We start from the raw sequence: 14,286 nt of genomic DNA, 5'->3' as shown, positions 1-14,286 counted from the left end.
GTACTGTAGGTACATTATTTTATAGTACTATAAAATAATGTACCTTCAGTACAAAAATAAATTACCTTTAGTACAAAAATAATGTACCTTATGTTAATGGTCCACATAGCTATGTGGACCATCACTACAAGAAAAATCGCGATTCGCGACGGAAAATCGCGACGGAAAGAATTCCGTTGCGATATAGTGACGGAATCGCGACGGAATTAAATTCCGTTGCAAATTAACGTCGGAATTGCGACGGAAAATAATTCCGTCGCGAATTTTGGCGCAAATAGAAAATAAAACTCGCGAAAACTTGGCGGCAAAAAATTCGCGACCGAATTTGCGACCGATTTTAGTTCCGTTGAGAAATGGCGACGGAAATGGCGACGTAATTAATTTCCATCGCGAAATGGCCACGGAAATTGCGACAGAATTTATTCCGTTGCTAAATATAACAATTTATTTGAAAATGAATAAATATTGCGACGGAATTAACGACGGAATTAATTCCGTCGCAATGTCGTTTTTATTTTTACTACCAAAACGACGTCGTTTTGTGTTTTTTTTTCCTGTTTTTTTTTTTTTGAAGCAAAGCATATTATATACCCCGTAAAAGTTAAAATTATTATAACCCTAATTCACTAATTGAAAGCCTCAGCCGACTCTCACCATAGCCAAACTCCACTGCCATCTGCCTTCACCATCGCCAAACACCACTGTCGTCTGCCTTCACCATCGCCACCACTGCTCACCACCGCCTTCGCCGTCGACCAGAGTCCCACCGGCCACCGGCATCGACCCAGCCGCGCTAAGTTCGCCCACCGGTTCACCGACGCCGTCGCCCGCCTTCGCCCACCGTCTCCTCCCTCGCCGTCGACCAGTTCTCCCACTGCCTCCTCCTTCGCCGCCGTCGACCAGTTCACCGGTTCGCCACCGCCCTCGACGACTTCTCCCACCGCCGTAACACTATAACACTGTAAGTAGTTTGTAGTTTAGTGCTTATATATATTTATTTTTTGAATAAAATTTAGTGCTTATATATATGTTTGTTTATATATATTATATGTGTGTTTATATATTATATATATGTTTGTATATATATATATATATATATATATATATATATATATATTTTAAACGTTTGTTTATATAATATATATGTGTTTATATATAAAATATGTGTGCTGTCAATTAATCATGTTTTTTTTTTGAAAGAATTATATATACTGTGTTTTTTTGTGTGTATAGATGTTGGGGATGCAACACTGTTAATATATATATTGGGGATGAATAGAAAGAATTATATAGACTGCTAATATATATAAAGTATATATGAAGTATATATGTTATGACTGTAAATTGTAGTAATTCTGTTCTGAATTACATTTTAAGAAAAATAAAAAACCCCTGTCATCAGAACAAACTTGGGAGCAAGTACTATCAATGCATGTATCTGCATATTGACATTTAGCCGTTACCTTTCAGGAGTTGCTATGGAACTAGAAGACTTATTTCACCCTCTATAAAGGGAAGTGAGTATTAGTATAGATCCCTATGATGTGTTCTGAGATGCAGAATGGGCACTTCTGATTGGTGCAAAACCTCGTGACCCTGGAATGGAATGAGCTGCCCTATTGGACATAAATGGGTAGATCTTTGCTGAACAAGTACCATCTTACCCATAAGACCATAAATATTGAAGGATAAACAATGTGCTTTATGTTTCTTTTGGACTTCTAGTTTTAGAGAACTACAAATTGTTTGTTCCAAATTTAATATAATTACTTACATATCACAGGGAAAAGCTCTGAATGCTGTTGCATCACGCAATGTCAAAGTGATAGTAGTTGGCAACCCTTGCAATACCAAGTAACATTATACCTTTTCTTTTCTCATTTATGCCAAGGTTACTGTTAGTGCCACTGTGTTCAATATTAATTTCCTTTCATCTTTTCTAGTGCGTTGATTTGTTTGAAAAATGCTCCAGGCATACCAGCAAAGAACTTTCATGCTTTAACTAAGTTAGATGAAAACCAAGCAAAATGCCAGGTATGATAAAGTATCTAATGTTACCATCTGGGGAAATCACTCAACCACTCAGGTAACTTGTTAGATTTCCTTTAAAGCATATTCTGTCCATTTACTGTAATGAGGTTCCTGGCTTTTTCTAAATGCTAGAATAAAATGGATTTTGTCAATTTTTCTGCAATCAGGTTCCTGATTCTCTAAATGCTAAAATAAATGGATTGCCTGTAAAAGAGGTTATTAAAGAGATACTAAGTGGCTTGAGGAATAGTTTACAGAAAAGGTCCAGAAGGTAGGATTCTAAAGTTTAATTTTTCATGGCTTGTAAGTTCATTTGAATTGTTTAAGTTATACGTATTATGTGTTATTGTATTCGTTGAAAATCATAATTATGTGTTTATTGTGTTCATTGTAATTATGTGTTTATTGTGTTCATTGTGATTGTTTTATAATCTTAGGCTTATGCATCTATGTTTTGAATCTTTGTTTTGATCATAGCTTGTGATATCAGCTTCCTCCTCATTATTATTATTATTATTATTATTATTATTATTGGGATTCGAAGCATAATGCCTTTACTGTAATGACAGCATAAATGACAACAAGAAAACATATATAATCTGCTACACTAGTTGGACTTTAAATTTTATCTTCTTTTATTCGCCTTATAATCATTATTTTGAATTAGGTTAGTTTCAAAACTGAACTACAGGGTAGCCATTTTGAATAAGCTAATCTAATCACTTTCTTTTGTTTTTCTTCTTGGTTTTTATTTTTGTAGGTTGAAAATCTGGGGCGTTTAAATTGTGATCTCAACATCTCGACCGCTCGACAATGCTAATTTTGCAAATGTACAAGAATAAATTTAGAATTTGAAGGCTACTATTGTATTGTTGTATAGATTTTGAATTGACTATTATTGCTTAGTAAATATGGATTGATAATGTATTATTACTTGAACATAATGTGGATTAATAATATTTTAGAATTATGTTATATTTTAGAATTAATAGTGTTTTAGTATATCATTGTAGTTTTATATTAATATTTTAAAAGCTCATGAAAATAATAATTTTAAATAAATTTAAAAATAGCAAGATGAAATATTTGTGGGAAAAATTGTGACGGAATCGCGACGAAAAATAATTTTGTCGTTTTATTTTGCGACGGAATATTCGTCTTCAAAATGGTGCTAGAATTACCGACGGAATTATTTCCGTTGCCAAATTGCGACGAAATAATTTCGTCGCAATATTTCGCGACGGAATTATTCCGTCGCCATATTTCGCGACGGAATTTTTCCGTCGCAAACGAAGATACGACGAGCCGATAGACGACGGAACGAATTTCGTCGCAAAACTTGTTTCGCGACGGAATTTGGCTGTTTCGCGACGGAATTTTTCCGTCGCGAATCGCAATTTTTCTTGTAGTGCATGGTCCACACAATAATTTGCCGTCACATTGCCTACCCATTTTGGAAACTTCTATTTATATCATGCACTAGTGTATTTAAAATGGATTGGGCCAATTATGGAAGGTTGGGTCACTAACCATAGTCTATAAGACATACATGTATACAATTATGGGCTTAGAGTATTTTATGTTCTAAAATAGTAATTTATGAAAATAGCTCCTCTATAGCCCATTATGAAATAGTTATATTTGAAATCATTTTAATAATTACTTAATAGGAAAATAACCCCTTATTAAATACTTATATTTAAAATAATAATACGGAAGTGCAGGGTATCACATGTAATCTTCAAGATTTCAGGGTTCATCTATTTAAGTATCTATTTGTAAGTTTCCTCATTTAACTTACTATCATACCCATGCCTCGTTAAAACCACACTAAAAAACGCACTGTTGACATAGAAAATTTAATAATTTTGATTATTTTTAATATTAGTATATTTTAATACATTTTTGATAATATTTAAATTATCTAATTTGTTTAATTAGATAATATCAAAAATAGTTTGAACCTATCAAAACTCTTATCCTACATCTATAAATAGGAGCTCTATTTTCTATGTAAACACCCTAGGAAAAATCATAGAAATAGCTTTGAAGGTTATTTAGAGATCATTATCATGAAAATAAAAGCCTCATGATCTTGAAAGTAAAATCTCCTTAATAAACATCATGCCTGATGGGGGTGGGGGATAGACTGAGGCTCGGTACGAAAAGCTCGGAGTGGGAAGAAGGGACAACCAATGTTGAGAGAGAGAGGGCTCGAGGGAAGGTAGGATGACGAAGTGAAGCTCTGCTGGCGATCGATCGATCAATTGATAAGCCTCCAAGATACCCATTATTTGAATACTTATTAGGGTGCTTTGCCACGTTTTTAGTATCTTTACATGATAAATTGTGATCAAATATGCTTTAAATTCACTAACCACACGCAAAGCTACTTTTTGAGGTGATACAGGAGTCCCGGGAGCCAATAGGAACGAAAATCGAGCTTAAGGAACGAACCAAGCAAGACTGGAGCCCCGAAGGACCCAAGAAGACCTCCACACGCGTGTTGGTGTGCGTGGCCACGATCCAGTAGCCTTCCACGCACGACCACACGCGTGTGGAGAGGCATGGAGATGACAATGCGCGAATTTTTCCCTAGAGTTACTTTTCGGAGACTATTTAAACTCCCTTGATAGATTTTCAGAGGAGTCTTCTTCTTCTTTCCCAATTTTGGGATTCATTTTAGATAATCTTCTAAGATTTTTAGAGAGTTTTCCATATTCTTAGAATAGTTTAGATAATTCTCATTGTAGAAGACAACAAGCTTGGATTGAAGGATCACTTCAACTCTAGGTGATTTCTATTACAACTTAATCTATTTTATTATTTTGTTCTTGGATTAAATTAGCTATTGTCTTGAATTTCTTATCATGAGTGGCTAGTTTAATCTAGGGATTTGGATTGTGTGAAGATATGTTGCTAGTGTGATGATCTTATATATATTTTTGGATCTAAATGCTTGGATTGTTGGGTAATCTATTCTTGTCTATTGATTGTTGTTATGATGATATCTTGTTTGGATTTGGCCAATCTAGATGAGAGATTGAGCTTTTGACTCTTTCATGTCTTTGATTAGAGTTAGGATTGAAGCTCTGTAGCAATCATAGATCCTATGGACTTCTTAAGAATAGTAGGAAAGTGTGTAGCTAAAGTGTTTGATAAAATGTTTCTTAGAACTTTGGATGCTTGAAAGCATTCCTAAGTCCAAGAAGCCTTAGTACACAAAGGTGGAAGAGGACTAAGAACACACACTCTTGAATAGCCAACATCTTTGCTTTGTTTATCCATTACCTTAGACACACCAAGATGCAACATAGATGAGCACTATCCAATCCCTACCTCTTTACATACTTTTCAATCTTATTTGTTTTTACCCCTTTTTCTCACACAAACTTTATGAATCCTTTCACTCCCAAATCGTCATTCACCACTCTCAAATCTATTGCATGACTCAATCACGTGAACACTCAAACACTTGACACACCTCCACGTCCTTCCTTCGAGACCGACACTCGGGGAGTTATTGACTTTCCGTTTTAACACACACACATCTTTTGACGATTTACCCCTACGCAAAACTGCACATGTTCAAAATGGCGCCGTTGCCGGGGAAGGCAATAGGTTGTAGGAGAGGCAGCACGTTGGTTGGAATGATTGCTAGATTTGAGCATTGTTAATCCACACCACTTTATTTTGTTTCATTTTCCATTTTATTTGTTTTTGCTACTTACCCAATTGACTACTTCTAGTCAATTGTGGAATCTTTGCTTCATTGATAATTTTAACAGGTGAATGCACACGCGAGCAAAAGGAAATCAAGGCTTATTACCTTATATTCCAGATCTCAACAGAGAAACTAGGAAGAAAAACACCCAAAGGTCACAAATGGCTTCATCAAGCGCAACAAGAAATCCACAAGGAAGAGGAGCAGCTATACCAAACTCGCCCCCAGTACCAGTTAATCCACAAGGACCGATTAACCATGAAGAACCAATTCTTGAATAACCACAAGTCAATAGAGCAAACCCACAAGAACACATTCGTGAAGAAGAATACTACGGAATACCTCAGGAACCGCAGAGATCAATTGCAGACTATATGACTTCGGATTTTAACATGCACAACTCGATCTATGTACCACCGATGGAAAACGTCAACTTCCATGTACATCTAACTATACTCACTTTGGTCCAAAATAGCCAATACTCGGGATTGCCATCCGAAGATCCCAATGCACACATAACAAGGTTTATACGAGCATGTGGAATGTACAGATAAGAAGGCGTTAGTGAAGAGATAATTCGACTGAGGCTATTCCCATTTTCAGTTATAGGAGAGGCAGCACGTTGGTTGGAAAGCCAAGACGACAATCATTTCAGATCATGGCAGCAGCTACATCGCGAATTCATGAACGAGTTTTTCCCCATCACCAAGACTATGAGGATCCGAAGGCAAATACAGGAATTCAAGCAAGGAAGGCTTGAGAGTTTGGGGGAGACTTGGAGAAGGTTTAAGGTTCTCAAAAGACAATGCCCGCAAGATCTGATGCACCCATGGGACGTGATTAGCTCATTCTACGGAGGGCTAACCGATGAAGGAAAGATGTTACTTGACTCATCCTCCAGCGGTGCCTTTGTCTCCTTAGCTTTACCCGAAGCTGAAGAATTGATCGAGAGAATGTTTAAGAATACCTCTTGTTGGTATGACCGACGAGGAGAGCACGGAGGCATGTATGAGATTAATAGCCATGTGGCAAGTGAAGCGAAAATAGAGGCAATGAATCATGAGATCAAGAAGTTACAGGCCATGGTGGAAAAAATGGAAGGAAAACCCAAGCCTTGTATGGCTTTGGCACTTTACTGTAACATCTGTGGAGGACCACATGACACTAATATCTGCACTTCACCGTCCGCATCCGAACAGGTTGAGGCTGTAGATTACCAAAGGAACTCCAACTACAATGCCTATGGACAAAATCAGAGATCGAACAACAATTAGAAACATGGCGAGGGATGGAACAACAATGATGGATATCAAGCGCGAGGACAATACAATTATGGAAACAAGCCTGCTTATGGACAAAATGACAAGGGCAGATTGATGTATAATCAAAACCAAGGCAATGGAGGCCAAATGACCCAGTTCAGGCCGCAATACAACTCTCAACTTGACTTTACTCAATAGAGGATGGATGATATCTGAGAAGTAGATGAAAGGCTTACCAGGACGATCATGGAATTAAAAAATGATCGGGCAAATCTTAAACAAGAGATTACTCAGGAAATCAGACATGAGATTTCTAGTCTCAGACAAGAATCCAAGGCTACACTCAAGACAATTGAGAATCAGATCTCACAAATGTTCAAAATGATGTCTGAGAGACACTACGGACAACTCCCTAGTAACACAGAGAATAATCCAAAAGAGAGAGTCAATGCTATTTGCGGAATATGCCAATGTAGAAAAAAAGGCAAGGAAGATGAGACTACCTCTTGTAGTCCCAATCTTGAATCAAAGACTGCGAGCGTTTCGTGCACAATTTCAATGTAGGAAAGCAATGAGAAAACAACTTCTGAGAACTGCCCCAAAGAAAAGGAGCTATCACGAGACAAAACCAAAATTTCAAAGGAGAAGGAAGCGGCGAGAGAAGGTACACTTAATGCTTTTATCCGAAAATTTTTCAATAACAAAGAATGCCGCGAGTTATTTGAGGAAGACAACTGTGATAATTGATGTGTAAAGTGGTGTAGTGAATTTGTGGGTTAATTATATCGTTCTCAAGGGATTGGGTTTTATGGCATGTACTTGTATAGCAATTAAATTCTTAGGCATTAAGATGAATAAATTTAACAAGAATCCAAGCAATCATATATGAGTTGATATGTAACAAGCTATAACAGGTTCATCAAGAATTAAAAGCAATATTACAATTGGTATAAACTCTGATAATTAAAGATAGGACTCGAATTAAGGAGAATTATCTTATAGATGCAATAACAAGATTTGGGGAAAATAATTAATTTAAGAGTTCAATGAATTGCACAAAAGAATCTTTAATCTAAATTTCATTTTCATGAACTAAAGATAAAGATTAGAACAAGGAATTGCTCCACTTTCGTGACATATCAATTCCTAGTTTTTAGAGGACATAAGCAATTTAAAACCACAATGTTCTTTACTTTCGTAAATTAAATTGGGTGCATGCAAAGAGTAGCTTGATTTCAACATATAACTTCCATTATAAAGTGAAATCATCCAAAGGCAAGTTAACAAATGTTACGTACCATTTACTAACAAGATTTCAATTAAATCTATGCATACTTCAATAAACTCTTGAATTAAAGCCTTCCCCTTTATGAAATATTCATGAACTTAGCATCAATAAAGATAATCCTACCCTAATTCAAGTCCTTAATGCAACTACTCACAATTCATAATGGAATACAACAAACTAACAATATTTAAATTCATAAGCATGGTAAATAAATTGTAAAGAGATAAAGGGAACAAGAAAACTTATGGATTGAAGACCAAACTCTTGGAGTTTCCTCCTACACTCTTGCTTGAAGAAAAACACAACACTAAAACTAAGATATGAAAGCTAGAATGAGAGGAGATAGAAGGAATTGGTGAGGAATGGTGTGTTGAAGTTTGAGAGTTACAAGGCTTTATATAGGCATCAAAAGGGAGCAAAGATGGACAATTACATATGCAATGACCTCACATTTCATCTGAATTTGGAAATGGGGAATTACATATGCCATGACCTCACATATCATAATGAGAAAGAAGATGGAAAATTTCGCAAGCAATGACATCACTGCACGCAGCTTCATCTTCCGGGCTGTTTTTCTCCATTCTCCGTTCAGAATTATGAATTTTGTATTTCTGGTAAAGTTTTAGCCCTTGAAGTCTTCTTTCCAACGGTGCAAAGATCACTCAATTTTGATATTCCTATGCTGAGATATGGTAAAAATACCGAACAGTGGACAACTTGTGCGGAAATTTCAGATTTTAGACACTTGTTCCACTTTTGCTTTGGTTTATCCATATGATCAATCACCATTCAAAATATCACTCTTTGATTCCATTATTGCCTGATCTTTAATGATGGAAATGGACCAAATCTTCTTTGCTTTTGTCCTTCACTTTAATTCATCATCATCCATCTTCTCATTTTTGTTCTTGTCCCTTCATGATCCTCCTTGTCTTCATGATTTCCCTGATATCTCCTACTAGCAATTAAACACATTAGGATGGCTTATTAAAGATGAAAATTACAAATTAAACTTAGGATTTCTCTAAATCATCCCATTAAATGCAATACGGCCTAATTTTCTTTACTTTATTCCAAATAAGATGATTGTTGCAAACATTAATCAAAGTGAAGAAAATCAAGGTTATACTGAACACAATTTATACAATCTAGTGGACAAATAAGCTTAAGTATGGGGATTAAATATGATCAAATATGCACTTATCAACTCCCCCACACTTAAACTTTTGTTTGTCCTCAAACAAAAACAAACAATAAATTGCAAATCATTGCATCGAAATTGTCGAAACTCCCTCATTGCACAACCTATCAAACCACATATCCACTTGCTACAAAACAACTTACTACAAGAATCACCTTAGCTTGGTTCACGAGTTCCATTCCCAAGCCAATAACCAAGTACCAAAACCATTAAAGTGCGTGAGAATCTAGTGTGTACAAATGCTAAGTTGAGATTATGCAAAACTTGGCTTTTAATGAGATCCCATAGGCTTGCCCTTCATACTCCCATTAGCTCAACTCTAAGAATGTATGCTAAGATCAAATAGGTCTTTTATTAAGCTTGTAATGGGGCTAAGGGTGAATGGCTAACAAAGAAGGGGTATAGGAATAAAACAAAGGAGAGAACTTCACACTTGTTCACAATTGAGGTTAGAAGAGATATAACTTGAATGAACTAAGGAGCAAACAAGACTTAAGGACAAAACAACTTCTAAAGTGGTGGGGTAGTGCACAACTTACACGATAAACTTCAAACTTTTATTCGACTTTCTTCTTTTTTTTTTCATTTTTTTCTTTTCATCATCTTTTTTTTTTAATTTTCTTTTCTTCAAATCAACCAACAAACTTATTCTCAATACCCCCACACTTAGACAACATTATCAAGATGATTGCTAACAAAACAAGCTCCAAATAAGATCTCTTCTAAGCAAAAGAACAAGTGCTGCATTCTCTCAAGCTAAGGGTGGAAGGGAGATATTTTTTTCTTTTTGGCTAAAGGTTAAGGGAAAAATGACAAGGGTTAACACAAGAAAAATAAACAAATCACGGGTTTAAGTGCTTAGCACTTATTTCAACAAACACAAGGCTCAACGGGGACAACTAGGGATAAACACATATTAACAGGGTAGGCTTTAAGGTTAAAGGCTAAACAAAAATGGCCTAAATCATTTCAAAACATGAAAATCTTAGATTTCACTTGGAGAGTAATGAGGCAAGTTCTAGCAAAACAACCATTACCGGAATCTCACATAAGCCTTCACTAGCAATGCACAACACACTAGATCAAGAATTTATTCAATTATTAAGTGGTTAACAAGGCGATTGGCAGGAGAATAGATCAATCATGTACCCCTTGGCTCATCAATCAGAAGTTGAGTTGCGAAAAGTATCATCAAAACAAACCACAAACCAACAAAAAGGGAGCGATCTCAACTTCTAGCAAAGAAAAGCAATTTATTCACACAAAAAGCACATGAGTTATTCAAGCAAAAATTTTGAAAATTACCTCAATTTTTGTCCTCTCCCCCACACTTAAAAATTTACATCGCCCTCGATGTATAATGCAAATAGGATTTGACAAGATTGAGTGCACACAAAACTAGAAAAAAAAAACTCCAAATATAATTGATAAAACATATGAAATGCAAATGGAGNCAAATTAAACTTAGGATTTCTCTAAATCATCCCATTAAATGCAATACGGCCTATTGTTTTTTACTTTATTCCAAATAAGATGATTGTTGCAAACATTAATCAAAGTGAAGAAAATCAAGGTTATACTGAACACAATTTATACAATCTAGTGGACAAATAAGCTTAAGTATGGGGATTAAATATGATCAAATATGCACTTATCAACTCCCCCACACTTAAACTTTTGTTTGTCCTCAAACAAAAACAAACAATAAATTGCAAATCATTGCATCGAAATTGTCGAAACTCCCTCATTGCACAACCTATCAAACCACATATCCACTTGCTACAAAACAACTTACTACAAGAATCACCTTAGCTTGGTTCACGAGTTCCATTCCCAAGCCAATAACCAAGTACCAAAACCATTAAAGTGCGTGAGAATCTAGTGTGTACAAATGCTAAGTTGAGATTATGCAAAACTTGGCTTTTAATGAGATCCCATAGGCTTGCCCTTCATACTCCCATTAGCTCAACTCTAAGAATGTATGCTAAGATCAAATAGGTCTTTTATTAAGCTTGTAATGGGGCTAAGGGTGAATGGCTAACAAAGAAGGGGTATAGGAATAAAACAAAGGAGAGAACTTCACACTTGTTCACAATTGAGGTTAGAAGAGATATAACTTGAATGAACTAAGGAGCAAACAAGACTTAAGGACAAAACAACTTCTAAAGTGGTGGGGTAGTGCACAACTTACACGATAAACTTCAAACTTTTATTCGACTTTCTTCTTTTTTTTTTCATTTTTTTCTTTTCATCATCTTTTTTTTTTAATTTTCTTTTCTTCAAATCAACCAACAAACTTATTCTCAATACCCCCACACTTAGACAACATTATCAAGATGATTGCTAACAAAACAAGCTCCAAATAAGATCTCTTCTAAGCAAAAGAACAAGTGCTGCATTCTCTCAAGCTAAGGGTGGAAGGGAGATATTTTTTTCTTTTTGGCTAAAGGTTAAGGGAAAAATGACAAGGGTTAACACAAGAAAAATAAACAAATCACGGGTTTAAGTGCTTAGCACTTATTTCAACAAACACAAGGCTCAACGGGGACAACTAGGGATAAACACATATTAACAGGGTAGGCTTTAAGGTTAAAGGCTAAACAAAAATGGCCTAAATCATTTCAAAACATGAAAATCTTAGATTTCACTTGGAGAGTAATGAGGCAAGTTCTAGCAAAACAACCATTACCGGAATCTCACATAAGCCTTCACTAGCAATGCACAACACACTAGATCAAGAATTTATTCAATTATTAAGTGGTTAACAAGGCGATTGGCAGGAGAATAGATCAATCATGTACCCCTTGGCTCATCAATCAGAAGTTGAGTTGCGAAAAGTATCATCAAAACAAACCACAAACCAACAAAAAGGGAGCGATCTCAACTTCTAGCAAAGAAAAGCAATTTATTCACACAAAAAGCACATGAGTTATTCAAGCAAAAATTTTGAAAATTACCTCAATTTTTGTCCTCTCCCCCACACTTAAAAATTTACATCGCCCTCGATGTATAATGCAAATAGGATTTGACAAGATTGAGTGCACACAAAACTAGAAAAAAAAAACTCCAAATATAATTGATAAAACATATGAAATGCAAATGGAGAAAGATTGTACTCCCCTATGATTCTCGTGCAGCAACAAGAGTAGAGAAGTCCACTAGTTCTACACATCTTTTAGCCTTCCTGTTAAAAACTATAAGAGACAATCACAGAAAAACAGAAGTCATAAATTAATCATAACTTAAATTCAAACAAACATAAAACAATTTTTTTTTTAACAAAGGAAAATTAAAACATAAATAACTAGGATAGAAATTACTAAGTGAAGTTTAAAACATTTCATCTTCCCANACAGAAGTATTCATTCTTGGACATTCTCTCAAGCAATTGATCAATAAATGGAAGGGGGTAATGATCTTTCCTAGTAAACTTATTCAATTTTCTGTAATCAATGCACATTCTATGACCAGTAACAAGTCTAGTAGGAATCAACTCATTATTGTCATTTTCAATGACCGTTATACCGCCCTTTTTCGGAACAACATGTATGGGACTCACCCACTTGCTGTTCGAAATAGGGTATATAATGTCGGCCTCAAGCAATTTCAAAATTTCCTTCTTAACTACATCCTTCAAATTGGGATTTAATCTCCTAAGGGGTTCAACAGTAGGTTTGGCATTCTCTTCTAAATAAATTCTATGCATGCAGTACTTAGGATCAATGCCAATTAAATCACCAATAGTATAACCAATTACCCTCCTATGTTTTCTAAGCACATTAAGCAGCTTATCAATTTCATCACTATGCAAAGAAGAATTAACAATTACAGGATAAGTGGAGTTAGAACCTAGAAAAACATACCTTAGGCTAGGAGGTAAAGGTTTTAGTTCTACCTTTGGTGCATGTTCCTCTCCTAGCGGGTCAAGAGCAGCAAAAATTCTTTCTCCAGCCTCACCTTGATCAAAAATCCCTTGCTCGCATGTGTCCATCTCCTTTTGGGTGTAGATTCCAAATTTCTCAAGAAGTTCTTCAACAATCGAATACTCCTTGTCAATCTTCAAGACTTCACTAGGGTTTACCTCACAAATTTCCACCATATTGCATTCATCAATGTAAGTTGGTTGGTGTTTGGCCATTTTGAATATATCAAATTCAATCTTGTGATCGGCCACTTCCATAACAAGCTTCCCCCTTTTTACATCAATGATCGCCCCAGCTGTGGCTAGAAATGGTCTACCAAGGATTATGGGTACCTTGGCATCTTCCTCAATGTCAAGAATCACAAAATCTCCCGGGATGTAGTATTGATCGATCATTACTGGGATGTCTTCTAATACTCCCACTGGGCGCTTTATTGAGCGATCCGCCATTTGAAGTGTCATGGTAGTGGGTTTCGGCTCTCCAAGGTTAAGCCTCTTGCAAAGGGAGTAAGGCATGAGGCTCACACTAGCTCCGAGATCACATAGAGCACGACCCACAACAAATCCTCCAACGATACATGGAATAGCAAAACTTCCAGGATCCTTCAACTTCGGTGGTAGATTCTTTTGTATTGCAGCGCATGCCAATGCTCCCTCACTAAGATCTATCACTGCACTCTTCTCCAGCTTCTTTTTATTACTCAAAATATCCTTCAAGAATTTCTTGTATGATGGTATTTGAGTAACAGCATCCACAAAAGGCATAGATATTTCCAACTTGTCAAGAATCATTTTGAATTTGTTCTCCCTCTCGGTTTCTTTGGACTTCCACAACCTTTGTGGAAATGGCAATAA

The 14,286-nt window shown here is 35.9% G+C and overlaps 2 protein-coding genes across 14 annotated transcripts in view; one reads left to right on the top strand and one right to left on the bottom strand.

Annotated features, from left to right (window-relative positions):
- The first annotated feature begins 630 nt into the window (after positions 1 to 630).
- LOC116006191 (malate dehydrogenase [NADP], chloroplastic-like) lies at positions 631 to 3,013 on the top strand. Of its 13 annotated transcripts, none has more exons than XR_004095079.1 (6): positions 631 to 961; positions 1,471 to 1,633; positions 1,784 to 1,854; positions 1,973 to 2,086; positions 2,199 to 2,302; positions 2,792 to 3,013. XR_004095079.1 is itself a non-coding variant. In XM_031246485.1 (6 exons), the coding sequence occupies exons 2-6, from the start codon at positions 1,607 to 1,609 to the stop codon at positions 2,811 to 2,813; spliced, it is 315 nt and encodes a 104-aa protein (XP_031102345.1). In that variant the 5' UTR covers positions 631 to 961; positions 1,471 to 1,606; the 3' UTR covers positions 2,814 to 3,013. The 13 variants fall into 13 exon arrangements, 2 of the variants coding, with proteins under 2 accessions (XP_031102345.1, XP_031102346.1); XR_004095078.1 differs by having other exon boundaries at positions 1,471 to 1,652; XR_004095073.1 differs by having other exon boundaries at positions 1,471 to 1,652; positions 1,944 to 2,086.
- Positions 3,014 to 12,629: 9,616 nt separating this feature from the next.
- LOC116005760 overlaps positions 12,630 to 14,286 on the bottom strand; it is a 5,882-nt gene continuing 4,225 nt past the window's right edge. The window contains exons 3-4 of the mRNA XM_031245996.1: positions 12,864 to 14,266; positions 12,630 to 12,703 (exon numbers count right to left, since the gene is read on the bottom strand). Coding sequence (XP_031101856.1) covers positions 12,630 to 12,703; positions 12,864 to 14,266 — 1,477 coding nt within the window. The remainder of the gene's footprint in view (positions 12,704 to 12,863; positions 14,267 to 14,286) is intronic.

This window comes from Ipomoea triloba, chromosome 15, assembly GCF_003576645.1.
Source record: "Ipomoea triloba cultivar NCNSP0323 chromosome 15, ASM357664v1".
In the NCBI taxonomy this organism is placed as follows: domain Eukaryota; kingdom Viridiplantae; phylum Streptophyta; class Magnoliopsida; order Solanales; family Convolvulaceae; genus Ipomoea; species Ipomoea triloba.
This window is presented reverse-complemented; position numbering and strand designations above follow the sequence as displayed.